At 43.7% G+C, this 27,731-nt stretch overlaps 1 protein-coding gene and 2 long non-coding RNA genes across 7 annotated transcripts; 2 read left to right on the plus strand and 1 right to left on the minus strand.

Annotated features, from left to right (window-relative positions):
• The first annotated feature begins 19 nt into the window (after positions 1–19).
• On the plus strand, positions 20–15,470 carry LOC115604201. Its single transcript, XR_003990150.1, has 3 exons — positions 20–32; positions 13,264–13,270; positions 15,387–15,470. It is a non-coding gene; the product is annotated as an uncharacterized LOC115604201 (long non-coding RNA).
• Positions 2,305–19,781, minus strand: DDX3X (DEAD-box helicase 3 X-linked). 5 transcript variants are annotated; one of them, XM_030477079.1, is made up of 17 exons: positions 19,622–19,781; positions 16,996–17,053; positions 15,910–15,960; positions 11,812–11,935; positions 10,469–10,609; positions 10,287–10,386; positions 9,641–9,776; positions 9,138–9,223; positions 8,419–8,517; positions 8,182–8,342; positions 7,847–7,991; positions 7,589–7,733; positions 7,067–7,248; positions 6,858–6,975; positions 6,273–6,429; positions 5,199–5,323; positions 2,305–4,843 (listed from the first exon to the last, which is right to left on the minus strand). In XM_030477079.1, the coding sequence occupies exons 1-17, from the start codon at positions 19,664–19,666 to the stop codon at positions 4,761–4,763; spliced, it is 1,956 nt and encodes a 651-aa protein (XP_030332939.1). In that variant the 5' UTR covers positions 19,667–19,781; the 3' UTR covers positions 2,305–4,760. The 5 variants fall into 5 exon arrangements, with proteins under 5 accessions (XP_030332939.1, XP_030332938.1, XP_030332940.1 ...); XM_030477078.1 differs by having other exon boundaries at positions 2,307–4,843; positions 5,199–5,326; XM_030477080.1 differs by lacking the exon at positions 15,910–15,960 and having other exon boundaries at positions 2,307–4,843; positions 5,199–5,326; positions 19,622–19,778.
• Positions 18,274–27,731, plus strand: LOC115604202. Its single transcript, XR_003990151.1, has 3 exons — positions 18,274–18,415; positions 25,948–25,952; positions 27,717–27,731. It is a non-coding gene; the product is annotated as an uncharacterized LOC115604202 (long non-coding RNA).

Below are 27,731 nucleotides of genomic sequence, written 5' to 3' on the forward strand. Positions count from 1 at the left end.
GCAGGTTAACACATTGATCAATATGAGCAACAGTGAACACTGCATTTGATGAGGATTCACAAACTCAGGCGGCTACAGACACACAGTTTTAATGATGTATACAGTGCAACTTCTGTTTGCTTGCTGTGCTGAAAGCCCCAGCAGCATCCTGCTTGCACAAGTCTGCTTTCCTCTCTATCACTGCCTAGAGATTTTGTGCTTGCACTTAACAATAACCAAACCCCTCTAGTAACCCCACTGCTCTCAACTTACATGAAAATCCACAACAGAACATTAATCTAAGTCCTTCTCACACACCATCCCTACAGTCAAATGGATGTTGTTTCAAGACCACTGCTGATTTGCACAGGTCCCAGTAATGGCAGAAACTAGAGGTTTTATTACAGCCTTTTTACTGTAACCTCTGCCACTTACCAGCATATGCTGCCATTTACTGCACGAGGACTGACTTACTGCACATTTTGAAGGCCCGATACAATGAAGCTTCATAGTCTAAAGCATATCAGTAATCATTTTCACCATTGTACTTCACATCCTTTTCTTTACAATTTAGGATCAGTTTTCTCCACACATTCCCAAAGTATTTCCCCATTTATCATGAGAAAAAATTATGCTGCCCAATATGCAAAGAATTACTGGTACTCAAACAAGTGCACTGCTGAAGTACAAACTCGCACCTCTATGGGAACATGTTCTCTGCTTTTCTTAGCACTATGTGTCCCAACACTCCTCATTCCTGTGATTTCCCCAGGAGCCTCATTTCAACCTCACACCACCAGAAGCTACTGCCTCCAGCCTCAATGGAAGAGAATCTTCCCAAGCATTTCTGCCACACACGAGCACCAGGCTTCCTTCAGTTTTCATTCACTCCCCACGCTTAACACTAACCATTCCGCTGCCTTCAAGACCCCTGGTCTGGACAGTATTGCTCACAGACCTAGCCTAGAGCTGCTTTGCTGTGTTCCTCTTGTGGTTCCAGCTGCCTCCTGACTTCTGCCATGCTTGCACTTTCTAGAACAGCCTTTGCCAGGAACAGCCTCACTCTAGCATAGAATACAAAACTTTACACTCAAAGCTTGACTTCCAGATCCCACAGGCCACCTCCACAGTGCACACGACTTCACTCAGTGCACCTCCTACCTGTGGTTCTGCCTGCCTCAGAGTTTAGCAACATGATATACAGCAGGGGGTGGAAGGTGGAAACTGCCAGGTCAGAGCTTTCGGAAGATACTTAAGTGCATGTTGCACATCCAGGGACATAGCATGACAACACAAAGCCCTGCATGATGAGGTTGATAAATCAGTGCAAGTCTACAGCAGGTAAATTTAGTGTGGTCCACAGTCAGTGCAAAGCAGAGCCTCCAGCAAGCTACCCTGGTCATCATGCTCATCTCTTCCTTCCCATGGTTCTTCAGGGCCCATACGTAGTATGGATTGGCAATGTGCACAGTAGGGAAGATACCGTTTACCATGTGCTCTATATGGATCCAGGATTGCAAGTCCACTTGCTCCCAGGCATTACTTTCTCTCCTCTCCCTTACCCACTGGGAATTCACTACCTTCTACAGTCAGGACAGCACAGATCTATTAACCCAGTTCTTTCTAAACCACTTTCTTCTAAACAAAGCAAGACTTTTATCTAGCTTCAAAGGTAGACAGGAAACATCTGAACCTATTCCATCCACTGTGTCCCCTTGAATATGCCACTATTTAACCTCATTCCAGCCCAATCTCATTGCTTAGTTTTAGAAAACAAATGCAAAAGGGAGAGTATGGGTATGAATTTGCTGGGCAGGCACATTTTTTTTGTAGAGGGAAGAGCATGCACTGCACTTCTCCCAGACTTGCACATGCTTGTTTTCAGCAAGGTCACCCAGCAACAACCAACAGGCAGGACATCAAATTTAAAGCTGTCTACTCTAAGACACCTTTGCCAAGTTTGGAAGCACAACTGTGTGATGAAGTTCCCACCATTAAATGGCTGAGGAACCAAGCCTGAGAGTTCAGCAAGTTTTTATTAGGTTGTTGTAGCCAAACTTGGAGCACCACGGGGACTACAACCTTATCTGTCCCAGCTGTTTTGTTAGCTTCTCTAGACAACCCATACAAGTACCCAACACTGTGGGGCACAAGGTACTTAAAGGCTGCTACAGCCATAACCCTGATCCTAGCTGCCACTGATAACCACACTGATGTGTACCACACTAGATCCACCTGCTTCCAGAGTTGCATGTAAATGACACTACTCAGGCTACAGATCTTGTAAACCAGAAGAGTGACGCTTCACAAACGAGCAGACTGTGCAGTTCAACTTTTTTATTTAATAAAATCAAGAATATGCACAGCACATGCAGTGCTAGCATCTAAACTAATACAATAAGCAATTCTAAACCTACAGTGACTTGAATTCAATTTTCACATTCAGCAAGTTTAAATCCATTCTTGCATATTGTTTTGAATCCTTGTATCTGAACTGAAAAATATTGCTGGCTGATAAAACTTGCTAAAATGCACAAGTCACTGATTATGCCAATACAACAAAGATAACCACATGTTTTGAGGATTGCAATGTGCCAGACATTCACTGGAAAAAAAAAAAAAACAAAAAAAAAAACCACACAACTAAACAAAACTCACGCAACAAACATCTGAGAATCTGGACACTTCACATCAGTGTTTCGAAGTGTTTCATTAATATCTTAAGACAAGTGTATCAAAACCTTGGCATGTTTATAATTTTAAGTTGCCAATTTTTTGTTTTACTATCAGAAAGTTATGGCTACACTGCCAATGCCGGGTCTGCTTAATTTGACTTAAGAGTTTAATATGACTTAAACATTAAAAGCTCACACTACCCCGAAATATATAATTTCACGCATACGGTGACATTCAACATTCAAGTGCCAGTGTTTTTGTACTGTCTTTTGGTCAAGTTTCTTTAAACTTTCAAAGAATCACTTTTAGGCTTACAAAAATAAATATTTGTCAAAAATGTTCAATAAATATTACACAAAACTAGCAGCAAAAAGTATCTAGAAATCTGTCGTGTGCAAATAGTTTTCTTCCCAGCTATCATTCCCATGGTCCCAAATAAGTTTTAGAATCTATCTCCTTCTCCTTAAACAAGCTGCGTTCAATCTCCAAGAGACAAAATAAGATTGGAAGTTAAGGACACGCACACAAGACATATATAAAATTCTCTGAATGTGCAATAAAAGAAGTATTTTGTAAAAAGTTATGGGCAAAATGTACAAGGGCCTAAACCTAGACTTGAAATAGCACCATAACAAATGACCTCAATACTGTCAAGTGCACCTACTTAATAAAAGTTTTAGAACAAGGCACAATACACTTGAAAAAATCTATTGCACTTTAGGAGATTTTTGCCATTTTCCTACGCCACTGTAGATTAGTTGTTAACTGTTCTGGCCACAAAGTCAGCACAGAAATCCCAAGTGGCAGAGGCGTTTTTCTGGTGGACAATACTTATCTTTGGCCAGATTTAGCATAAACAGACTATAAATACAATGGAAACCTATGCAACTAAAACTGACTAAAACTGCACTTTAATAGCAGAATTGAAACCTTGTGCAGTTTATGTACATTTCCAACCTCTGTGATCTCAGGTTTGTTTGTTACTCTTCTGGAGCCATTTTACAAAGTCTACAGTAAGCCAGTTTAACATCTCCACGCAGCTTGAACAGAGTAATGTGAATCTGCATTAAAATAAAGCCTGCTGCATAATTCTTCCTGTTCATACCCTCTTGACCAAAAAACATCAACACTAGCATGCGTTATTAGACCAAAAATTCAGTCAGGCCCTTAAGGAGGACCAATCACTGCCATGGTCAGCCATTCTACCATTTCAATTTCATATGGCAGGCATTTTAAAAAGTCTAAATAGATGAATTCTCCTAAAAACTATTTCAAGTTATCAGACCTTTAAACATTCCCTGTAATGTTCTGCCCACGTTTGGCTAGCTCACATTAATGATCTGCCTAAATATTGAAAAAGGAATTGCTGTATTTGCTTGCATTAACTTCAAAAACAGTGCTTTTAATGTATGCATGTATCCATACATCATCTCATCATGACTGGAATGGCTTATTAAAGGCTATCAGGTTCTAAGTACCTATCCAGGATAGAGTGAGCAAATCAGAACTTTAACTTAGTACAGTTTTGCCACATTAGAAACTAATTGCATTGATATGCTTCAAGATGTTTTTATTTTTCAAATCTGCAGATACCAAAAGCCCTAATGCAGGCTACCGCATAAGTTTTTCTTTGTAGTATTATGGATGAATCAGTGATTCCTGTTTAAGTTGTATCACACCTGTGTGCCAAGGTTTGATTTTAGCCCAAGTTCAGTAATTTTTATTTTGTCAAAACAATTGATATCTTGAGCATTACTGAGCCAACAGGACATCAAAATAAAAGTTGTCTAAAGTTAAAGGCACAGTACATTAACAAACAAATGATCCTCAGTCACAAAATCAAAATGCAGTTTCTGGGTGGGGATGGGTGGGAGGGGAGTTAATCCTGACTACAGCAATAGAGTCTTCAAAACCACCTTCAACATAGGGCTACTTGTTCCTTTGTTTCCATCTTGTGACCTTGAGCTCCCTTAAAAAAAATTTCAGTGGAGAATCACAGCTGGTAATGTACTGCGAGTTCTTGAAGCTACACAAGGTATAGTCTGGCTAAGTTACATGTGGTTTCCATATTAGCTTGTTTGGTAGGATATCTGCTGCAAGCAGATTCAGTTGCCCCACCAGTCAACCCCCTGGGAGTTATAGTTTCCTCCATATCCATCACTGTTGTAGAAGCCTCCATAACCACCACCTATGAAAGGCAAGAGAAAGCGATGCTTAATTAACCTGCTAAAGACTCGCACCTTCACAACAAGAGAAAAGCCCAGGGCACAGACAAGATGTCTACTGTCTATTAAAGAAAACCCACCCAGAAGTACTGTCAAACACGCAACATTAAACTGAAGTGCTGGAAAGACAGGTAGCATCAAATTAAGCAAAGACAGGTAACTTGCTCTAGCCTACACCCAAGGACAATGCTGAGACTTCGCATAACAAGCAGCACCAGCTGGCCTTATATTTAAACATTACCTCCTGAAGTTTTACTACAGCAAGCATTGTGGCTATGGTTTTCAGTTTGCCAGCACTGCCTGCCCAATTTTTCTTACCTCCAAATCCTCTGCTGCCACTTCCTCCACTGCGGCTGCTGGTTGATCGACTGCTACTGAAGCTACTGCTACCAGAACCACTACTTGTTCTATAGTCTCTGGCACCAAATCCTCCGCTGAACCTACTGCTGTATAAAGCAGGAAAACAAAAACGTAAGTCAAGTCAATGGTATTTTAAGCACTGCAGACATTGAGATTTAAGTACTAAATTTCTCCAGCTCTGGTTACCAACTGCAGTTGGCCAATAACTAGTATAAGTGTCGAGTTCAGCATGCTTTACAAGCATCCCAACATTATCCGGAAAGGGCATTCAAGGTGGCAAAGGAAAATTATTCAAGCAGGGTCATACTAAACTGGTCATGGTACACTAAGAATTACTTTCTCAGGTCCTGGCAAGACTTGATTCAGTGCAGGTGCTCCACACCTTTTCCATACCTATCCTGGTATTTACATGATGCATTTATGACCACCTTTCATATTGTAGAGGACAACAGTTTTCCATACTTCTAAAGAAAAAAAAAAACCACCACACCCAGAACAACTGTAATTCATGTGTTCCTATCACGTTAACTACATTAAGAGGAAAGGTTGTTTCTCCTCCTAACCCATTAAGCCATTAAACACACCTTTTTATTACCAGCTTATAAAGCATTTTTAGGTTTCCACAGCAAAACTATTTTACAAGTGGCCTCACACCTGCAGTCCAACCCTCATATCTTTCCTATTTAGTGTCTGGAGGTATACATTACTGCCTCCTAAACATCAAAATAGCTGCTGCTTGAGGTGTATTTCTAGCACATGCAGATATGCATTACTAGCAAGTGCTTTCAGAGTTCTAAAGCCATTTTTGCTGATGTCATTCTACCTCAGCTGTATCTAGTTGTCTGCTTAAGGAAAGAAAACCTTATGGATTAATTGCGTGATAAGATAGAACAAACCCATTTGTATATCAAGCTGTCACTTTCTGATGTACCTAACTCACAGTTTAGACTACATTGGTTTGTCCTCCCCTTACTAATCCATTGTTTCTCACAATGGATTAAGTACACCTTTAGCCCAAGTTGTGACCATTACCTCTTAGATCTCCCACGGCTGCCACCTCCTTTGTGATGCTGTTCATAAGCCATGTTTTCCAGCCAAGATGGTACTTCCTGCTTAGCCTCAACAAGAAGATCAAGCAAGTCCTTAGTGATGTTTATGTTCCTCTCATTGAAGAATGATGTGGCAAGACCTGAAGCAAACATTCAGTTTTAGCCCCACACAAGTACACTACAGCACTTAAACCCATTCCACACTCCACTTGCAGCCATGACTAGTATCAGATTCCTTACTGCCAAGCTTGAGAACAGTAGAATTACCTGAAGAGAAAGCCATTTAATACCATTATTCCACCACAGCTAGTCACAAAAGCCCTGGCTAAACACAGGGGTCTTACAAACACGGAAGATACCAAGCTTATGTGTTGTACCAGAGCTTATTAATAGCAACAAAAGCACTAGCTAAAGGAAAGGGTTACAGCAGTAACCAGCTCCTAATCAGAGAAGGCAGCGTATGGGCTTCTCTCAAATACTTACTTGGAATTTGCTGCTCAGCCAATGCTACTACAACTACCAAGCTGGGTATGAAGTGCTGTCTATGAAAATTCTTGATCATACTTACCAAGGTTTCCTACACGGCCTGTACGACCAATACGATGTACATACTCTTCAATGTCGCTTGGCAAGTCAAAGTTTATGACATGCTTTACATTTGAGATATCCAGTCCTCTTGCTGCTACCTAGTAGTTAAAGGATTAAATCAAATCTTAGTAAAATTCCACAGGCCAAGTAAATATGCTTACTGGCTCAAGCTTCATAGATTTTACTTACTGCTGTGGCAACAAGAATTGGGCTCTTGCCCGAACGGAACTGGTGCAATGCTTCCTCTCTGTCTCTCTGAGAGCGATCTCCATGTATACTTGTACAGGCATATCCTTCATGGTACAAGAAGTCCTCAAGAGCATCTGCACCCTTTTTAGTTTCCACGAACACCAGAGTCAAGGAATCCTTGCCTAACAATAATTGAAGCATGGGTCAGCACAAGAGCTGTGCAAATAACTTGACTCCACCACCTGGTAAAAGGCAGTTTCAGTTCTCCGCTCTTGTTTATTCTAAACTGAAGATACTAGTGACCTTCCCTCCCCATTTTATATATATATTTTATATATAAAGAGCTTACATCCACGTAGAACTGTCATCTAGCCAGTGCGATATATTCATTGCATTTGAAGGAAATACCCTTTTACTCTTTTATTTACCTACTCAACAGAAGTCCTTATTACTTGAGTTATTTGAGTTATATTTGCCTCATCAGAACTTTGTCTTATTTGCTTATCTGAGAGTGGTCTTTACCTGTGGCATTTAGCAAGTCAAGAAGAAACGATCGTTTATCTGACTCTTCCACCCATACTACTTTCTGTGTGATATTCTCAGATGTAGAACCCACTCTGCCAACAGCCAGAAAGATATATTCATCAAGGAAGTCACGAGCAAGCATCTAGAAAAGGGAAGATGGAAATAAAAAAAATTCAGTCAGCATTTTTTTTTATGCCTTCCAGGGCTGAAATTTAGCCCTATGAGCTCTTAAATTTACAACTTTTTGTCAAGTACCTGGATTTCCTTGGGGAAAGTAGCACTGAACATCATGGTATGACGAACCCCTTTTGGTGGCATAGTATCTTGTTCGACAATTCGACGAATTTGAGGTTCAAACCCCATATCAAGCATTCTGTCAGCTTCATCAAGCACTAGGTACCTAAATAGTAATAAAAAAAAGTTATTCTTCAGAACTTTTTATTTAAGCTGTAACACAGTACTGACGTTCTCAACTAGGCGTTACACAGTCCAAAAGCCAGAACTTGTGTCATTAAGCCCAGATCTCACTATAAAAGATATGGTTTCTAGCTGTCAAGATGTTTGCATGTGGCCAAGAACACTTTACTTACTTGCAGAAATCCAGTCCAATCTTTCCCCTCTCCATCATATCAACCAGTCGTCCTGGAGTTGCTACAAGCAAGTGACATCCACGTTCCAAGTCACGTATCTGCTGACCAATGTCTGCACCACCATATACAACACAGGGACGAACTCTGGAACGGTATGCAAACTATAAAGCAAAGTAAATTAGCTCTAAGAAAAACTATACTTAGGCTTTTTTTATAATGATGAACTCCTAGATATACCTTTCTGGCTTCCTCGTAGATCTGCACAGCCAGTTCTCTAGTGGGAGCCAAGACCAGCGAGATCGGATATTGCTTACGGCGCCCATATCTTCCATTCTCCTGAAGAGTAAAAAGAAACACTCTGAGTTCCTCAAATACAGGAGGAAATTAGAACAGTTATTATAGGCAATACTGAAGACAGGTCACCAAGTTTGTCTCAAGAAAGAGAAAGCATGACTGAGAACCAACTTGTTTTAAGCACTGCATCTCAAGACTGCCCTACTACAGTACCCAAGATTCAGCTGTTGGTTAATATGTTAACAGCCACACAGCTACACAACGCTCACCTCTACAACCTGCGCTGTGATCTGTAACTTAAGCAGCTGAGAAATAGCCATATAAAATCTGTTACTTTCTATCCTAAAGTCACTACAACGTAGACATGTGACCTGACAGGTTTTCTGTAGAAAGGGAAGCATCTTTAAAGCTCATGCAATAACAAAAACACTCATAAACTATTAGTTACAGATACCAACTCTTTAGAAAAGAAAGAAGTTTCACAGCCTGTATTTTTTCAAGGGGAACAGCTAGTCTTTTAGAAGGTGAGAAACTTGCCTATCCTACCCAAAATAATGATGACATTTAAGCCCATCTATTGTGTTCAGTAGCAGGTATCAGCATACAGAGCAAAAATACATACTGGTCATAGCTTTCCAAAGACTGAGTGTTTAGATACTTGCCTTCATAGCTCTCAAGGCATCACCAGGGCCATCTGCATAGATCTGGCTCAGTATTGGCAGAAGAAACGCAGCTGTTTTCCCAGACCCTATTAGGACACAATTCAGTATTAAGTCATTTTCAAAGCTACTGTATCAACTACAGCACTAATTTTGTACCACCAGCATATACCCAGTAACATCTGCACTAGTATATGCATACTACCTATGCCAATGGAATGCACCCCTTTGCCAGCAGAGGTTCTCTACAACAGACTTACCACTTCGCACCACAAAACCCTAAAGTGAACATGATTTAAGCCATGACCTCTCAGGACAAACACAGCGAACCCAGTCAAGCCACATCTGAAGCAGTTGCAAGAATAAAGCTAGCTGATTTCCACCACTGCAGGTATTTCAGTATACTCTTAAGAGAACACTACTGCTAACAGACCTCTTACCTGCAGCTTGAGGAATACAAGACCCTACTCCTACTGAGATACTAAACAGTAGAGTTATTAACTTACCTGTCTGAGCGCAGGCCATTAAATCTCTCTTTTCTTTAATAATAGGTATTGCATGTTTCTGGACTGGAGTAGGACGGGTGTAGCGTGTGAGCTCAATGTTTCCCATAATAATTTCTCCCATGTCAACATCACTGAACTGAAAGATATTTAAGATGAGTAAAATGAGGATCCTTCCCTTCAGCCACCACGGCACAACATTCAGTTTAAGAAGTCATCTGTAAAGTAGCTTTTGATCATCTCTTACTATAGACCTTGCCTATCAAGTTTACAGATAGTCAGGAGCAAGTTACCAAGAGTCTGGTAGCTACTTAGTCCGATCACATGAGTGATTCTTAAAAAACATGAAGTACAGACTACACCTCCTCCTCCAAGCACTTTTACTTCTTAAATGTTTACTGTTTAAAGACAAGTCAATTAAAAGTGAGCTATGTGTGTTAACTGAACACGCTTACATAACTGCCCTCCATGTCTTAGTTCATTACACACAACCCTCCTCCAAAAAACAGCTTAGCTGTAGGAAGGCAAGACAGCATCTCCTTTCCTCCCTCAACTTAAGACAGCATGACACCAAACAGTACTCACTATTAGAAATATTGGCAAACCACACTTATAAAAAACACCAAGCAAACAAACAAAAACAACTTACACTTTCAATATGTGGAGGACAGTTGCTGCCTGTTGCTTCAACAGGAATGTCATCATATTTTTCAAAGTTAATGCCAGTATTGCTTCCTGAAAATAGCTCCCTACAAACGGAAGATAAAGTGTTTTACTTGCTAGACATATCAACCGACATTCATGTGAATTTATCCTATAGACATTACTTACTGTTCCAGGCGTTCACTTGGGGGAAGAGGCTTTGACCAGTCATCTTCATCTGATTTGTCAGACCAGCGGCTATTCCCACCACGGTCAAATCTACCAAAGCCGCTCCTATCGTAGTCGCCACCTCTTCCACGCTCTTCGTATCTAAATACAGCAGGAATGTCAGGCCACCATTCCCGGGCAACAGGGTTTTTTGAGATACAAAATTAAAGCTACAATAATCTAGCAGCGTATGCTCTGTGTATTACATATACAACTGTAGAACAATTTAAAGTCATCTGATTATCTGTACTTGCTTCTCCACCCATGAACTGAAAGGAGTTTAGTCCCAGCCATGAGACTAGGTCATGCATTCTGTCTTAGACAGTAGAGTCTGTCACGATTCCACAGCTCAGTTTAGGTTAACACACTGAATGAGCCTTGTATCAAAATTTTTATTTAGTCAAGTGTAACAAATGTAAAGAATCAGTTATCTGCCAGTAGAGCTGCAACTCAAGTTGCTCAGCCCTCGCCATTTTTTGCGGGAAGCTCCACCTAAACATCTTAGGAGACACTTGTTTGGCACCCCCCCTTTATCCAACCCTTATTTTACTTAGGTCTCACACGTCCAGACAAAATCCTTGAGTGCTGCAATTTGTTCCTTTATTCCCCCACCATGGATGTGACCAAATGGAATACCTCAATTACATGCCACATTATTATTTTATAACGAAGGATCTCACCTGTACCACTGACTCAGAAAAAGAAGGTGGAAAAAGTCCTTACCTCAACTGTTAAGTTTTTGGGTCTGGTAAGTCATGTTTGAGAAAACTCTGGATACAGGACTAGCGTCACCTTTACTAGTCGATAAAGGTCACTCTCACCACACTTGTGCATACAACGCATGATGTGTGTAAGACTGATCAAGTAAGGTAGAGAACCTGCAAGAGTCTCACCCAGTTTTATTAACTACACTTTTTAAACAAAGAAAAAATGTTGAAATTAGGAAAAAAAAAATCTGTTTTGATGTATTTTATGTGCTCCAAGCAGTTCTTCATGATTTTTTCCTGGAAACAGCCACCCATCTAGCACTCTTTTGGTGAAATGTTAAAGTCGGCAAGTTTACAGTTGCCAATGAGTGGCTGGTGGTAGACTACAGGACACACTTTTCAACATAAGCAATTTTCCCATCCTTGAACTCATGTAGCTCTAGAAGCAAGCTTCTCTCACTTCTCCTCCCCTCCTAGGTTCCTCCTACTTATCCTGTCATTCACACCTTGAACTCTAATTTTAACATCAAGATTACAGATGCACTACTAGAACCGAGAAAGACTTTGTACGCACCACCCAGACAAACAAGTACTTGCCTTCCTCCTCTTGATCCGTTTCCACGGTCGAAGAAGCTTGATTTTGCTCCACGGTCAGACCGTGCACCAAAGCTGCTGTATGCATCCTTGTCTCTGCTAGAACTCCAGCCACCACTATCAAAACCTGGTTTAAAAAAAAAAAAAAAAAAAAAAAAAAAAAAGATATTTTAGCTATACATTACATGGTCTAATTAAGCGTCCTAGTTTAGTCCCTAAGGATGAATTAACTTCACACAGAGAGACTTCTGATAGAACATCAGGAATATCATAATTACTTCGTTAATGCAGGAGAAAGTTGTTTGTAGCTTGTTTAGAAAACATCTTAACCCCAATTTTGGTATGAGTAACTTTCAAACCACACTAAAAATACTGGGGTACATCATCGTGTCAAGAGACCTAACAGCAGTTGTAATGACAGAGCAACCTTCAGGAAGATACAGATATAGTTCCTCTTTAGCGAAAAAAACTGGGCTGATGCTGTATTAAATTAAGATCTTCTACCAAGTCTGAAAAGTTCCACAAAGGAATCAAAATTATATACTCCAAATAGCATACAAAAGTAAGCCTACTCATCTAGCTTGTTACTGCAGTAGTTTCTGAAGCTGCTACCTTGCCACATTTTTCTTTAAGGTAGTGCAGCAACTTCTAGACCTTCTACATTAACAAATACATGTATATACACACTCTGCTTAACAGTTAGGGCTGTTAATTCCACTTGGTTTGGCATTCCTGTTTTGATTTTACTTGTGGATGAGCAGAGAACAACAGAGGTCCAGGCCATACAAGTCACTTCAAAGTACCCAGCTAGCAGAAGAAATCATGCTATAGAACACATGGCAAATTAAAATCTAAAGCAAATTCACTGAGACAACCCATGACAGACCACAGACTGACTTCTGTAAAGCAAAGAATGATCACAAGACTATACAAGAATTATCAGAAAATTCTCTAAAACATCCAAGTAGAAAAAATGGGGGGCTGGTTAAGTAAAAGCCTGCATATATTCCACCCAGCACACATTTCTCACCAAAGGGACAAATCTAGAGTTCAGTTAGGTTAATGAACTTCCAGAGCAATTTTGTAGTTCTTGGACCTATGAAGGATGGTAGAATTGTCAATGCTTATCCTCAATCAGCATTTAATTTGCATTTTGTAATGTTCTTAAGTTCTAACACCTACTCCTTGACCTACCATAGATCAGATTAGGCTTTAAATATCCAAGAGCATCTTCCAGGAAGTTTAACAAGAAAATGACATGACGACAAGACTTCGTGTTATCAAGTCAAGCTCATAGAAGCAAGACATTGTAGACCAGGCAGCCCTGTGTACCAAGCTCCACATACCTTACCTTCAACGGCTTAAAAATAGAACTGACATTAAGTAACCTACAGACATTTTTATGCATGCCCTTAATTCCTGCAGTTCTGTACTCTCTCGTTCCGAGGTACAAAGCAGATCAGTATTACAAGAGGGACAGATCTACAGGTGTATGGAAAGAATATGCTGAAGCAAGCACTGTAGGAGTTTAAAACAGAAATACTCTACATCCCTTAGTGTGCTACCCCTGTCAATACCTATTGAAAGATGCTCAGCTCTTCATGAACACAGGGAACAACTGGTCTTGAAGTACCAGTCCACTGCCTTAAGCAATTTACTTGGCTGCAATTAAGCCAACTGTGCAATTTTAATGGTGTCCATGAATTACTATACCATCACCAGCTACAGAGGAAAGTGAGAATCCCAAGCTAGAAACTATACACTATTTGTTTCTAGAGAATGTCTAAAGGAACACCACACAGGACAAATCATTCAAGCTTTTGAATGCAGTAAGTTAATTAACACTTCCACAGAAGTCCAGAAGGTTATGGTATGTGAGCAAGACAATTCTACTAGATTACTGAAATACAGTTCCAAATAGACTGATTTTTACATAATGAACATTTTATTAGGCTACTACACTTGTAAGGCTGCATCAAGAGTTTTGGTATATGGTCAAAAACCACCTTTATCCAAGGCCTCTTGTCTGTTACTTGCTATATCTTGAAAAAAAAAAAAAATTGTTGCAGTCTTTACAAGTTGCTCATTGGAATATTTAGCAATACAGAACAACTTCAACACAGCCAAAGAAGCAGTTGTTAATTTAGATGCAAGCAACAGAAGCAAACATCAGTTTTATGAAAGTACAACCACACAACAGACCCCAAACCATCCCATAAGACATCTTAGCTTTACATTCCTGTACTGATGATACCCACTTTGCTTCTCAGCAGGGGGCCTAAACAGGAGTCATCGCTTTTCCATTTAGCCATCGTGAACCTCGTCACGGGAAGCCATGAGGAGTTTAGTGATATGATACTCAAGCACATTTAAAGGAACCTTTGAAATGTGATGTTTACCAAGGGAAGGTGGCAGCCTATGTTCTAATAATTAACCAAACCATGTGTCAAATTAGTTTCACCACTCGCATACCTTTTTGCAAGGTGAAGCTAGAAGCTCCCAGAGAAGCCACATAATCACATGCACATTGCATGTCTGAATCTGGTCTTGCACATAAAAGACACAGTGACAATCCTATATATAATGCTGATGATATGAACTCAAGGGTTCAGACTAAAGTATCCCTCTATATCGGGTCTCCCAAAAAATTAAACTGGAATTTAGTACAAATTATACAGGGAAAGGAAATACACATACAGCAAACGTCTTCAAGCCAACTTTAAGTTGTTCCCTGCTTTTGAGAAACCTGCACATTCCTCTCAGGTTTAGCTAGTTATTTCTGGAAAGACTGCACACATTTGAGGTTTGTGACTGGGAACTTCTAGAGCACTGAACTGCCAAACAATCCCTCTACTTTCTCCAAAACACTCAGCTCTGGTAACAGGCTGTTCATCATTTGGTGCTTCAGGCCATGCTTCTTTTAGGCTAGAAAAAGATGCTCCCTCTCCCCCCCGCAACACCTCCCAAGACACAAACACACTAGCTTGGACACATGCAAAGGTAAGACAAAAAGAAAAACCCAAGCAAAAACCAGAAACACAAAAAACCACCTGATGTTTCTTCAAATGGCATAAAATCACAGTGAAACATTTTTCATTTAGTCAAATTTAAAATTACATAGCTCCCCAAGTACTATCAGCATTTATTTCAATAGTCTCCTCCCACCGACTACTAATGAAGAGGTCCTCTTGCAGTATTGAGAAGACAATCTGTGAAAGTCTACTGGTTTAGAAACAGATGAGATCCAAGTCCTCCCGTACTATGAGACTTCCAACTCCTTAAGTTGCTGCACAGCAGAAAGTATTTGAGCTCCGATCCAGTATTTCAATAGATGTCAGAGCAAATGTTTCTCTAGTATCTACACATCATTAAACAATAATGCATGCTGCAGCATCTGCAATCTTCACATCTTACTTCACCAAAGCACTCCACAAAACTCTTCTTCATTCTCTTCCATTTAGAAAATAAAGTGCAAGATACAAAGGCCACTTCTGAGAATCCCCATGTAAACATGACCAACATGCGGCACGTATTTCATGCTTCCTTCACCAGCATCCTGCCTTTCCTTCTGAAAAAAGTACTCTTGTGGACTTCCATAAAAGCCACAAGAAGCTAAACAAAGGCAGCCTCTCTTAACTGTTTTCTCATGCTCCCCAGTTAAGAGCAAGTTGTGTAAACACCCATTTACAAAGCCAAACTGTGCTACTTGTTCATACTGAACAACCGATTACTACAAGTTACACATCAGTCAGTAACAGAAAAACTGGTACACCATAAATCCATTAAAATTATTACTCAAGATTACAGAGCTAGTCAAGCTAAGATGGAAAACTCCATCTTGCTTCAGTCAGTTGATTGCTTAATGAGATATGGAAGGTATTTTGCCAGTCACATACTGAACTTAAGCTTAGAATATAACCTGGTGAAGGAACCAAGAATAGCACACTAAAAGCAGAGGATTAAGTTGCAGTGTTTTGCACAGAACAGTCAAGCAGTCTGTATAACCACCTGTAACAGCATTATCAAAGCCTTTAGCAGTCTGTTCCTAGAGATTCAGGAGGCCAAGGATGCAAGTGATGCCACTGTATTTCTGATACATACCCTGTTTTGAAGCTTCCCTGTTCCGCAAGTGAGGAGGAATGTATCGGCCTTCTAAAGGACAAAAAAAAAGTAACATTACAAGATTGCAGCATTAGCAATTTGAGATACTAGTCCTGCAACAACAGCCTTTGCTAAGAAAAAAAAAAAAAAATTTGCCTGCCTCACAGGCTTTTAGGCCTTTCACAGCATCTTTAAACAAGACTCCTTTAATACAGCAAGGAGGACCAATGCACTGAAGATTTAAGTTCCTGCATAGTCATGCGCAGTGGTTTGGTTTTGGTTTTTGTTTTGTTAGGGGGGTTTGTTGTTTTTTTAAAGGCACGAATGTCTTTGCTATTTATTTGACCAAGTCATACAAGCCCTTCATGGATGTTACAAGTGTCTATGACGAAAGCCTGGCTTCCTAGAACTCATTAAGGCATAAGGTGGTGCCAGATATTTGAGTAGCTTACAATTTTCACTGTGTCATTCAAGTACTGGCACTCACAGTAAGAATACTACCAGTATTTTTCCTTCCCCTTAAATTTAACTGTCCCCTTCAGTTCAGCTCAGATCAAACCAGAAGCCACACATAATTGCTTCTGAATAGCATTCTTCATTTACAATCCAGAAGCATCTGTCTGCTAAGCAACATCAATCAGAATGTGTCAGGCACAAGCTGAATGTGAATTCCAGGAAGATTCCCATCTTCTTAACACACTTAAGCCTTGCATTTCAGAGATTGCAGTTTCTACTCCATTAAGATTAGTAAACTATTCCAACTCTAGCTGGATATTTTGAGGAAACAGATTATCTTTATAGCAGTACGATCAGTAGCCTCCATTGTTTGACTAGAGGCAACAGAAAATCTTGGACAAAGTAGTCTCAAGTTAGTTAAGTACTTAAATGTACACATGCCCTACCACTGCTGCATTAAGTGCTCTCCTTCCTAAGTATAGAGCATTTTCAAAGCAAGAATAATTGGCAACCTCCCCAATTTCTCCCATCATCCTCTGCAAATCTTGGCTTCAGAAATTCATTTTCACAGCCATGAAACTCTTGCTTTTAAAACTGTGTTTGTAAACTTCAGAACTTGCATGTACTTACTGCTTGAAGAGCTTCCTTCGCTCTGAGAGTCTGAGGAATTCAAGTCTAGACCAGAAAACTAAAAGAAATAAGACAAGTATCAACAAGTTGTATCACAAATTCGTAACAAGATACAAAAAGTCCTTTTGCTTATCAACACCTAACAGTCTTCCAGCAAGTTACTGCTACAAGAAAATTTGTTTTCTTGCATATAGTGTCAGCTACATCTTCTGTAAAGAAGAAACAAAACCATAGTCAGCACTCAAAGCCCATACCATCTTCAAATGTCTTCATATCCACCACCAACAACCATTCACCACATGGGCATCAAGCAAGACCAGATGAGTTATCTTACACTCACCAAATCAAATACCACATACTTCTGTGAACACTGTATGCAGGCTACACAGCCATTTAAAATATTCTTTCGGTCCACTTAAATGCATTCTGACTGAGATCAATGGATTATTTTTTTTTCCCCACTTCAGATCTACAGACCAAATAATACCAATTCAGTCAGGCACCTCACCTGCAGACAACTCAGGTTACTTCTTTAAACTGCATTAACACTACCAGAACATTAATGTCTTCATATTTGAGGCAGCTACAGTTCAAAAACATCAGATGACTTCTTCCTACAATTACTCTGGCAAGTACAATTTTTGTGTTTGCTTTTCTGAAACTTCATTTGCAGCCTTCAGACTCACAGTAAAGTCTACCAAAAGGTATTTCAGCTCAGGCACTACTGGCATGTAACCCAAATGTTTTAAGTCAAACACAATATGGACTCATTTCAGCAGAATGCAGCGGGCAACTCACAAAGCTTAAAGCATCAGCTTATTACAGCTGTTTGCCTCCATGGCAAATTAGAAACTTACTTGGAAAAAAATAAGACATGTTTAAATACAATTGGATTTTATGCAATACCAACTGCACAGAAGTGTCTTCCAATATGATGTGAATCAATCCAAAGCAAACAAACCAAGGCACTGTTCTTTTAAGTGTTCGGTTGCGTGTGGTGCCATCTAGGACACTCAGACTCTTGAAAAACCCTCTCATGGCAGGACTTGTATTACCCTCTGTAAAGCTACTACTTAAAAATCTGATCTCTAGTTGATCTAAGCATCAACATGAGCCTAAAGACTGATTCTTATTTGAACAGTAAGCAAAGACTCTCTGCCACGTGAAACTGGCTCTCTAGGGGCAGTCAACACAAGCGATGACTACATCTTCTCGCACTGGACTCCCACTGTCTCCACCGCGGGGAGCAACACTTGCCAGAACCTGCTCTCGGAGATGGCGCAGCAGCGAAGCCCGGCGCGGCCGCCATCTCAGTGCGGCGGTGCAGCCGGCACTGCGGGTTGGGATTTTCGGCGCAGCACGGAGCAGCCGCAGCCGCCCAGCTAATCCGGCACCCGTCACGTGCTATCGGAGGAGGGGGGTGCAAAGCTGGAGGGGTGGGGGGGGGGGAGATGAAGCAGGGGGGGGAAGGAAGGACTGGCTCCCTGACCTACTTCGCGTAAGACTCCAGAGCAGCGGCCGCCGGATGCCGGCAAGGCGCCGAGGTCTAGCGCTGTCCTGCCACGCCAGCTGCCCGCCCTGGGTATCGCTACAACACGGCGGCCTCTTCCCGCCCCGGGGATTAGATAACTATCTATCCCCTCCACACTGGGCAGGGGCCTGCGCCTGACTCCGCCCCGCAGAGGCGGGGGGGTGGGGGGCGGCAGAAGACGTAGCGATCAGGAGGAAGGGGGGAAGGGAAGGAGTCAAAAAGAAGAAAAAAAAGGCGGCGAAGAACAACACCGCGGGCCCGGGAGCCGCCCGGACACACGCGGGCCTCATGCAGGCCCAACTGCGTCACCGGGGCCCACGGGAACCGGAGGGAAGAGCGGGAAAGGCGGCCGCCCGCCGCCGGGCCCCGCTGACGCAGCTCGAACAAAGGCGGCCGCCAGCGCCCCCTCCGCCATCCCCCTCCCCAGCACAAAGCGCCGGCCTCCCCCCCCGCCTCGCCCCATCACAGGCACAATGGCCGCCATTTATCGTCTCTTTCTCCCTGCCCCCCCCTCCTTCCCCCGCCCCCCCCCTCTACGCGCGCGGGGCCGTTCCCGCCGCCGCCGCCAGGGGTCCCGGCAGCCAACGTTACCATCGTCGCTCTCAGCCACACAAAAGCCGGGCCTGGAGCGTGGCGAGAAGGCCGCGAGGAGCAGGCGCAGACCCCGGCACGGCGATGAAGCGGCGGTCCGGTTGCTCCTGCGCCCCCTGCCCACCCCCCACCCCCCTTCCCGCCGCGGCAATGGGGCGTCCCTGGAGAAGGAAACCCAACGCGGTGCGCGGCCGCCGGGCAACGGAAACTGCGCAACAATCGAATACGCCACAAAACGGCCGCGCCGGGGGGCGGGGGCCGCGGTAATGGGGGGAAGGGGACGGTTGCCTACCAAAAATTCGGCGTGACGGGTGGGGGCAACCACGACGTAACCGCGAAGGACCGAGAAGCGAAGTCAGTCCCACGCTACGAATGCAAACCGTCCCTCCCGCCGCCCCTGCCTCACGCACTCGGGGCCACCTCCGCGCCTCCCCTCCCGCCGCTACGCTCCGGTTAACGGAGCGGCCTGCCGCCTCCCGCCGGGTCGCGGGGCCCGTCCCTCACCTGCTGGTCTAGACTGAGGGCATTTTCCACCGCCACATGACTCATAACGAGAGATCGCCTCGGGGTGCCCCGCTCCGCCTCGAGAAATTCAGATTGGCCGGGCCGGGAACTCGCCGCTAACCGCCGCTCGTCCCCTCACGGATCGCGTTCCTGACTGAGCCCCCCCCGCCTCGGACGCGGCCTTTATATAGTCCCCGCCCCCCCGCCCGGCCCTGCCCGGCGGCGCGCGCTGACTTCAGCGCGCACGCTACCGCCCCTGCCTGAGCGCTCCCTTCCCCCTCCCCGCACCAGCGCTGTCGCGAGAGAAACCGGCCTTGCAGCGGAACTATCGCGAGACCAGAACTAGTTCGTCACACACACCCTCCCCCCCCAACTCGCAGCTCAGCCCTCGGGTGAAGGGCGCAACGGAGATCTCGCGAGATCTACGGGCCCCGCGCGGCACCCGCTGAGTCTCCTGGGCTGTTGCTGGTGGTACCGCGAGGCTTCCCCCGCCCCAACATACACACACAACGGGGGGGGGTGGAGGGGGAAATGGCCACAAAGTCTCGCGAGACCGAGACCCTCCACCGCCCCCTCCTTTTGTTCGGCGTGCTCGCGAGCACCCGAGATGTCTCTAGAAGGAGAGGGATTCTGGGTCAGGTGAGCGGGCCCGGGCCGGTGCCTGGCGCCATCTTGTGCGCTGATCCCCCCTTCCCCCCCCCCCCGCCGCTTTCCCGCGCAATGGCGTAACTCCTAATGGAGGCGCGGCGAGGGGAGGAGGCAGGCGCTAGCAGCGCAGCGCTGTGGGGCCTGCCCGGCTAGAGGGCCGCCGAGAGCGGGAGCTGGGACTGTGGTCAGCCGGGGGCTGCTTCACCCACGAACACATCCCTTCACAGGGCAGGAACTCGGGTTCTTTCTAGTTACAGACCCCGCTGTGCATCCTGGCGTTCGTTTCTGCCTGCTTCCTGAGAGGTTCTGTCACATCACCCTGTTACAGGCAGCCCCTCTGACCCACTCGGCCATCATAGCTCAGCTGCCCTCAACACGGATGCAAACACTTGTGGCTCCGGCTGTGCCTGCAGGGCTACAAAACAGTCTGCTCTGTCTGCTGTCCAGAGGCAGCACTGTGAGCCACTCACACCAACACACTGGCAGGCAGCGCTAATTATTACAGACACACACTCATCATCTTTTTCATGAAACCTTGTTTAGCCATCAAACCTCTTGAGATGCCAGAGGTCACCCCTGTTTTCCCTGCAGTGATAGGTTTACCGAGTTACCCCATTACATCCACAAAAAGCCCCACTTCGGACTCATTAGGACACATGCTTACTGTAGCCTGTAAAATGCTACTCAAATAACAAGCATTAAGGTACTTCAAAAAAAGAGAAGCACCTTCATACTCTTCCATCGCATCACAGCTTGCTGACACAAAAAACACTAGAGCTGTTTCCTTGAATTTGGGTCAGTAAAAGTACTGACAAACATGCTTACAGAATCTGGATACCTCTGAGGCTAGTAAGTCACAAGGAAAAGGATATGGAGTTTTGTTGTCCTTGATCCACACATAAGAATTATTCCTCTGCTTCCCTTCTCCTTGGGTTCTTGCATCTTCCAACAAAAACTAAAAGGAAGATTAGTATTCCACAAGGATAGCTAGACTCACTGTGGGATTTAAAAACAAGACAAAACTTTTCCATGCTATTCACACATAAAACCACCTGTCTTTACCTAGTTGTTTGTTTGGGGTTTTTTGCTGAACACCATGTTCTTTCACACACCTGCCCTTAAAATTGGGCCTCTAGAAGCAAAGTCATCCTATTCCAGAAGTTAAGGCCTAAAAAATTTAAACACCCACAAACATATCCTTGAATGAGCCACACATACTTGTCACAGACAAACCAAACAGTTCTGCACAGGAACAAGATCTGTCCTTAAACAAAGCATTTACCATTCTCCTGCTTTGGTTTTCCATAATGCTTCTTCAACCAACTACAGGTCCCGAGTTAAAGGTTTATATCTGTATTTCTTCCCCAGGTGCACCTACTTACATCATATAAAAGCTTGCAGGTGTGTTCACCGGGGTGCCTGACAGTTAAAAGAAAAAAGATTCAAGGTTCTGCATATTTAAAAAAAGCTGTTACTGCACTTGGGCCCAAATTTTTTTTTTTTTTTTTTTAAGCCAATTTCAAATCTTTTAGTGCATTTTCTTTTTACAACTTTATGGACAATTCTAAACAATTTTGCAATGTTTACATCCCTACAATGTCTGCAGTGCTTTTGTAAGCGAGAGCGTTGTTGGTATAATTCACATGCACTAGAAAATGATGTTAATTAATCCTTCTTCTCTATAGACGTTTTAGAAGTTTTACAGTAATTTAATTCCTGGTCCTGCTAGTCAGGCAAGCAGGTGGGCCCGCTTGCCTCCATGACAGGTTAGTAGAGGGACCTCTGTGCGTCATACTGTGTCACGCTGTCACTGCCTGCCTCAAGGTAGTGAGCAAATTACAGAGTTGGAGTCTTCTGCTGCAGGCACGCGAGTCTCCCATTGCTTGGGGAAGTCAGTTTTCCCTTTGTTATTAAGTTAGCATCTGCATTAGGCAGGACTATGTATTCTGAGTTTCACTTTTATTCTCCAGCAGCTGACTCAGAAGCAATTTGCTGGAGGAAGTTGAACAGCTGTTGGGTACTTGAGTCAAACATTAAGCTAACACAAATCCTGCTCTCTGTCTGTTAAACTCACTAAGTTTTGCTGATGGACTCAAAGAAAAGTGCTTAAAACCTGACACTGCTGCGTGCTTGAACACTCAGTTCTTCACTCCTAGCAGGATGTTACTCCCTCACCTGCAGAGCCTGATCTGAGGCATTCTGAAAGACCGTTTGCCTCAAAATAGTTAGAGATAGCGCTTTCTGAGTATTGAGATCATTGCTCTGCGTTAGGAAGGCAGTATCCCCAGTTGCCACCAAGCAGGATGGGTTGTAAATTCAACGCTGTTAGTCAAGTTGTAGCTGCCTTTTAGATTATTTTATGATAGATGCTGGCCTTGCATACATGAGTTTCCTTCTCTGTGTTGAAACTATAAAGAGTCCATATGGCAACTAGCCACTTCAAGCAGCAGATTTCCCATCCTACAGAGCTATGGGCTTACTTCTGAAGGAAAGAGGTATTTTACTAATGGTAAGGCAACTCAGACTTAGTCCCTGAAATCCAGAGTGCGATAAAAAATAAATCCTACCATGGATGTAATTCTCAGGTTGCAGTACTGAAAACAAACTTTTTTCTTGTTCCACAGAGCTAGCTATGAGACTGGGACCACATACCATATTTTTGTGAGTCTTTCATGTGCACACTGATAGGGCAATAAAAATATAAAGTTAATGTTGTCAAGCCCCACATTAGCAAAGGGATTGAGAAACAGTCTTTAGTCAGTGGTGTACATCTCTCAGTAATATCAGAAATCTGTCTTTAACAGCATATTTTTTAAATGCTGCATATGATCATTTCTCAGTTTTCTGGAGACTTTTTTAGGCATCACAAGGCAATGTCTACTGATTTGGAGGAATAGCATGAAAAGAAGAAACACATGTAACCATCTATATATTCTTACTGAAGTCTTCATTACAAAGTCTGCATTTCCCTACAGCAGCAGCTACAAAACTCTTTGGACCAACGTATAAGTTTTAAAATAGTGCATGTAAATGTAATGTATATATGTCAGAATAAAATGAAAAAGCATTTCTAAAGCTGACACTCTTCCTGTAACTTCGGAACAAAACCAGGCTTGTATTGGATGGCCTTCCCAGGTTCCTCACATTTGTCTGTTGTTCTGACATTTCTCTCTGTAGCAGTATTGGTGTAGGCAGTTCCCAGCACTTGCCATTTGTTCCTGTCCTCAAGGTGTCCCCTTCAGCTGTCCCAGTATAGCTGTTAGTGATGCCAGTCCATTCGATGAATGAAAGAACTGATACAAGTTTAAAATAACTCTGTTCGTAGGGGTAGGAGAAAACACTGCCTAAGTCAGCTCTCTGCCCAGAGAAATGAATGGTTTGTAGTCAGTGAGTTTCTTCACTTTAGTGACTATTTCCTGCCACACATGCCCTTAACTCAGTGTGCAGGGCAAAGCTGCTACACTTAAGCCAAGCATTTCTTTCACTGTCATTGCCATCTTATGTAGTCCCTACCTCACTCTGCACTCCCACCTCATTTCAGCCTCTCAAATAAACCAGTGGGGAGAGGAGGTTATTTTTCACCTGGGTCAGTCCTTCCATCTGGTCGGGATGGTTACACAAATGCCAGTCCAACAAGAGCAGGGTAACTAGCCCCAGGCAGGGAAGACAGGAGCCTGGAGCTGCTGCAGCCAGCACTGCTGCTGAAGAAGACTATGTGGAGCCAGAGCCTCCTTCTCTGGATAGGCAGGTGCAGAACAGGAGAGCACAGGATGCACACCCTCATTTTCTCAGGGAAGAAATGCCCTGGGGTGCTCGCTACACAAACCATGGGACTCAGCAGGGAATCTCAGGAAAACCTCATTGGCATCCTGGCCTGTAGACTTACATCAGGTATTCTAGCCAAAATACACAGAGGTGGATTTCTTGCTTGGGTCCTTTTGTCTCTGGTTTGATATAAAATCTTACTCTAAGGAATAAAAGAAGTTGCTAATAATAAAAATACGACTATTAAACTCTGTCTGGAGAGCATTTGTCAGAATATTTACAAAATTTTCCACTCCACTGCAGACTTTGTTCTGTCATTGCCTATGCTGAGTACTCCTCTATCCTAAGTCTTAGAGAGGACATTGTGCCTCTAAATTAAAGGAAGAATTAAACAGCAATCTGATTAAGAGCTCCTCTGTTCTTTGGCTAGTGTATTGTCACCAAGTCTTGTCAGCTCTCCTTCCCTCGTCTCTCCATGCTCCCAGACTGGTAGAGGCTGATAGAATGTACATGGTTGATTGAGGAGGCCTTGATGAAGAGCAGATTCATCATGATTCTCTCAAAAGATGCCTGAAGCGTGTTTGAAAACTTCAAAGACATTCACATCTTTCTCTGAAAAGCCACAAAAGACTGTTACAGAAAGCAGAGACTTTTTACAAAAAGGAGAGACAGAATTGGAAAGGTTTAGAAGCTATGGCTCTAGAAGAGGGATACACAGAAAAAATTTGGCCATTTCAATCATACACTAGTCCTTATCTGAGGCAGCACTCAAGGCTTCTCTTTTTTTATTTTTTTTTTAATGAAGTCCTCCTTTTCTGTAATGGTTTAGTGACAAGATCAGGTAGTCACAGGCTTCTGTGGGAACTGAAGAAGTACAAGCATAGTTTTATCCTTATTTGTTCTGTTACACTAGGATCAGGCACCGGGAAGAATGAGTTCATGAATTTCATATGGGTGATACTTCTTGAGCTGGGGTCAGGGTCCAGGAGCTGGTGACCTGAGTGCTGCTCAAGGCTGCAGAAATGGCAGCAGAGGGGAACAAGACTATGGGCAAAGAGATGGGAGACAAGACAAGAACTGTTAGTCTTATCTCTCTGCTGTAGGTGAACAGTTCCTAATGGCACTCTCTTCTTACATGTCTCTTGCTTGGATCTTGGAGTAAGTCCTCCTTCAAGGCAAGAGTAAGTAGACTAGCAAAGATACACCCATGCTGCTTATTGGAGCCTACAATGTTAATATGCCTGACCCAGGAAAGGACTGGCCTGGTGTCTTACTGGGACTGCTTTGCTTGCCTGGATCCAGAGCAAGTGTAGTATTGCCACAGGAGAGGCTTGCCTCTCTCCTCCCTGAGCCCCTGTGTGCACAGCCAGCAGGCTGCTGGAGTCACTGCCCTGTGAAGAGAGGGCATGCCCAGCCAGCCGAGCAGGGACTGTGGCTACTAGCCAGTACCCAGACCAGAGATGGATGAAATATCCAGCCCCTCACTCCCAGCCTCCAGCCCATGTCCCAGCTAAACATCCCTGCTGTGCCAGTGAGTCCCTGACTCTGCCATGCTCCTTCCTTGGCTGTGGAGGATTTCCTCTGGCCACAGTGCATATAGGGGATGGTGCGGATGTGTCCTGAGGTTTCAAGGAAGAGACTTGCCAGTGCTGTCTCCTGTTGTGTGGACAGGTTTGACTCCTTTGCAGATAGTAGTTGCACAACATGGTGCAGCAGCCAGGGGTGTCCGGGTTAAGCAGTAGTGGCCTCAGCTATCTGAGGAATGCTGAGGGTTGCTAGTACTCCTTACTAAGTGAGAAAGAGATTTTGGAGTATTAAATACTGTTACTGAGAAGCAGCACTAACTGAATTCTCCAGCTTGTGCACTGCCAGAACTATGCTGGGCTTTTTCTGTGGCTTGAAGTTGATGAAAGGGAGAGTGGATTTTGACTAAAATGGCAAGGGTTGTTTTCCCAACTGGAAGAACAAATGGGAGGAAGATGGCAGTTCTGCAAACACTGAAAGTTCTGAGTTGGGCTCTGTGTTTCATATGCCTAGATTCATTGCTAGCTTGGATTTTCAAAACCTTCATCACTTTTATCTCTCTGCGTTCAGATCTCTCCATCATCCGCACTGGACTCCCAAATTACATCCCTCTCTCACTCCCAAAGTTTAAGCACTGCTTTTTCTTCCCAAATGCTGTTTTCCACGTTCCAATTAGATTAAGGACTTGCCTGCACAGGAAAGTTGCGCTACTATTAATTTGCAGTTTGCTGTAAAGAAATTATGTTAAACCTGGGCAAAAGGCCATGTGGATACCCTGGTATTCCTTTGCAGGAATACAAACAGCTTATTTCAGGTTAGATCAGGTCAATTAGGAACAAGAAGAACTTGCAAAGCAATAGATTTTCCTGCACCAGAACAAAGAGAGTCCAGCAGCTTCTTCTGCAGATTATGTCCTCCAAATGTGCATAAAGGTTGGTGGCATGGTCTTGACCTCAGCAGGAGCCACAGTCTGATGGACAGAGGTAACACACCACCAGTCCAAAGCAGCAGCCATTAAGTTCTGGCACGTGCTGTGGAGCAGGCTGTTTTACACTGCAGCAACTGCCTTTTTCCTACCCAGGGCAGCCTGATGTGCAGCACTCACAGAGCAGGAGTAGAAACTGCTGCCTCCGTGCAAGGTATTGGCTTCCACTGCGTTTCTGCAGGTATTAAAATGCAGTCCTTTGCCAAAAACCTACATTACGATCTTGTTCAATAGGAAAAAGTCATGTGTATCTGTCTACTGCCCCTCTTTCAACACTGCATGAATGCCTGGAGTTCACTGCGTTGGTTTACAAGCAGACTGTAATTTTATGAGTGTGCCTTTAACTTGAAGGCAAGGTTAAAGTAACAGAAGGTGAAGACAAAAGAAGAGAGACTTATAAGAGCAAGAAGAAATGAAAGAGGCACATCAGTAAATCTTGGATGCTGTGCATTCTTACTGTGAACTGGTTTGAACTGGTAAGCTAGTAATTGCCTAAATCCACATAGGCACCTAGTCAAGATGGCTCCTATATTAAGCAACATTCATATTATACTTTGAAGAAGGCAATAATGCTTCTTACTTTGGTTTCTGCAAACCTTTTCTCCTCCAATTACCATTTCTATATACCAAATGTAACTTTTATGTCACATTAGGGTTTTCTTTGGGAAAAACCTCTAGAGGGCCACCGACCAAATACTAGTGGTAACAGCTTAGAAATTCCTATGGGATTGTTAGGGTCCTGAGGGCATCACCAGCCCTGGCTGCTCTATCCTTGTCAGCCTCCAGGGCTCCCCCCACCTGCCCATAGCCCAGGACCCCATGTTACCCCCCTGGGGCCATCAGCCCCTGCCCCAGCAATGTCTCCAGCTCCCCACAGCCCTGCCCTGCCTGGCCATGGGCCCTGCTGAGCCAGGCTCACCCATGGGCCAGCAGCTTGGCCCAGCCTTGTCTGTCCCTGAGCTGGAGAGGTCAGAGGCTGAGGCTGCCCTGGTACACCCGGGTGGTCCTGGCTGGGAAATGGGATGGGCCCAGACTGCCAAGCCCTGGGGAGAGCCCTTGGAGTCCCAGCCCCAAGGGAGCTGCTGCCCTTGCTGTGCTCTGACAGGAACTGAAGAACCTAAATCATGAAGCCTGAGGAACAAATGAACCAAACCCCATACAGGTCTTCAAGAGAAAGGGGGAAGAAGG

The sequence above is a fragment of the Strigops habroptila genome, chromosome 2 (assembly GCF_004027225.2).
Source record: "Strigops habroptila isolate Jane chromosome 2, bStrHab1.2.pri, whole genome shotgun sequence".
NCBI lineage: Eukaryota > Metazoa > Chordata > Aves > Psittaciformes > Psittacidae > Strigops > Strigops habroptila.

What these genes read in the sequence shown, in the direction of transcription:
- DDX3X (XM_030477078.1), bottom strand. Translation starts at nt 19,666, where the DNA reads ATGAGTCATGTGGCGGTGGAAAATGCCCTCAGTCTAGACCAGCAG. An exon ending in CGAAGGAAGCTCTTCAAGCA is followed by an intron (nt 15,961 to 16,995) that starts GTAAGTACATGC and finishes TTTGTCCTTTAG; the next exon opens with AAGGCCGATACATTCCTCCT. An exon ending in AGGCCGTGTAGGAAACCTTG is followed by an intron (nt 6,430 to 6,857) that starts GTAAGTATGATC and finishes TGTTTGCTTCAG; the next exon opens with GTCTTGCCACATCATTCTTC.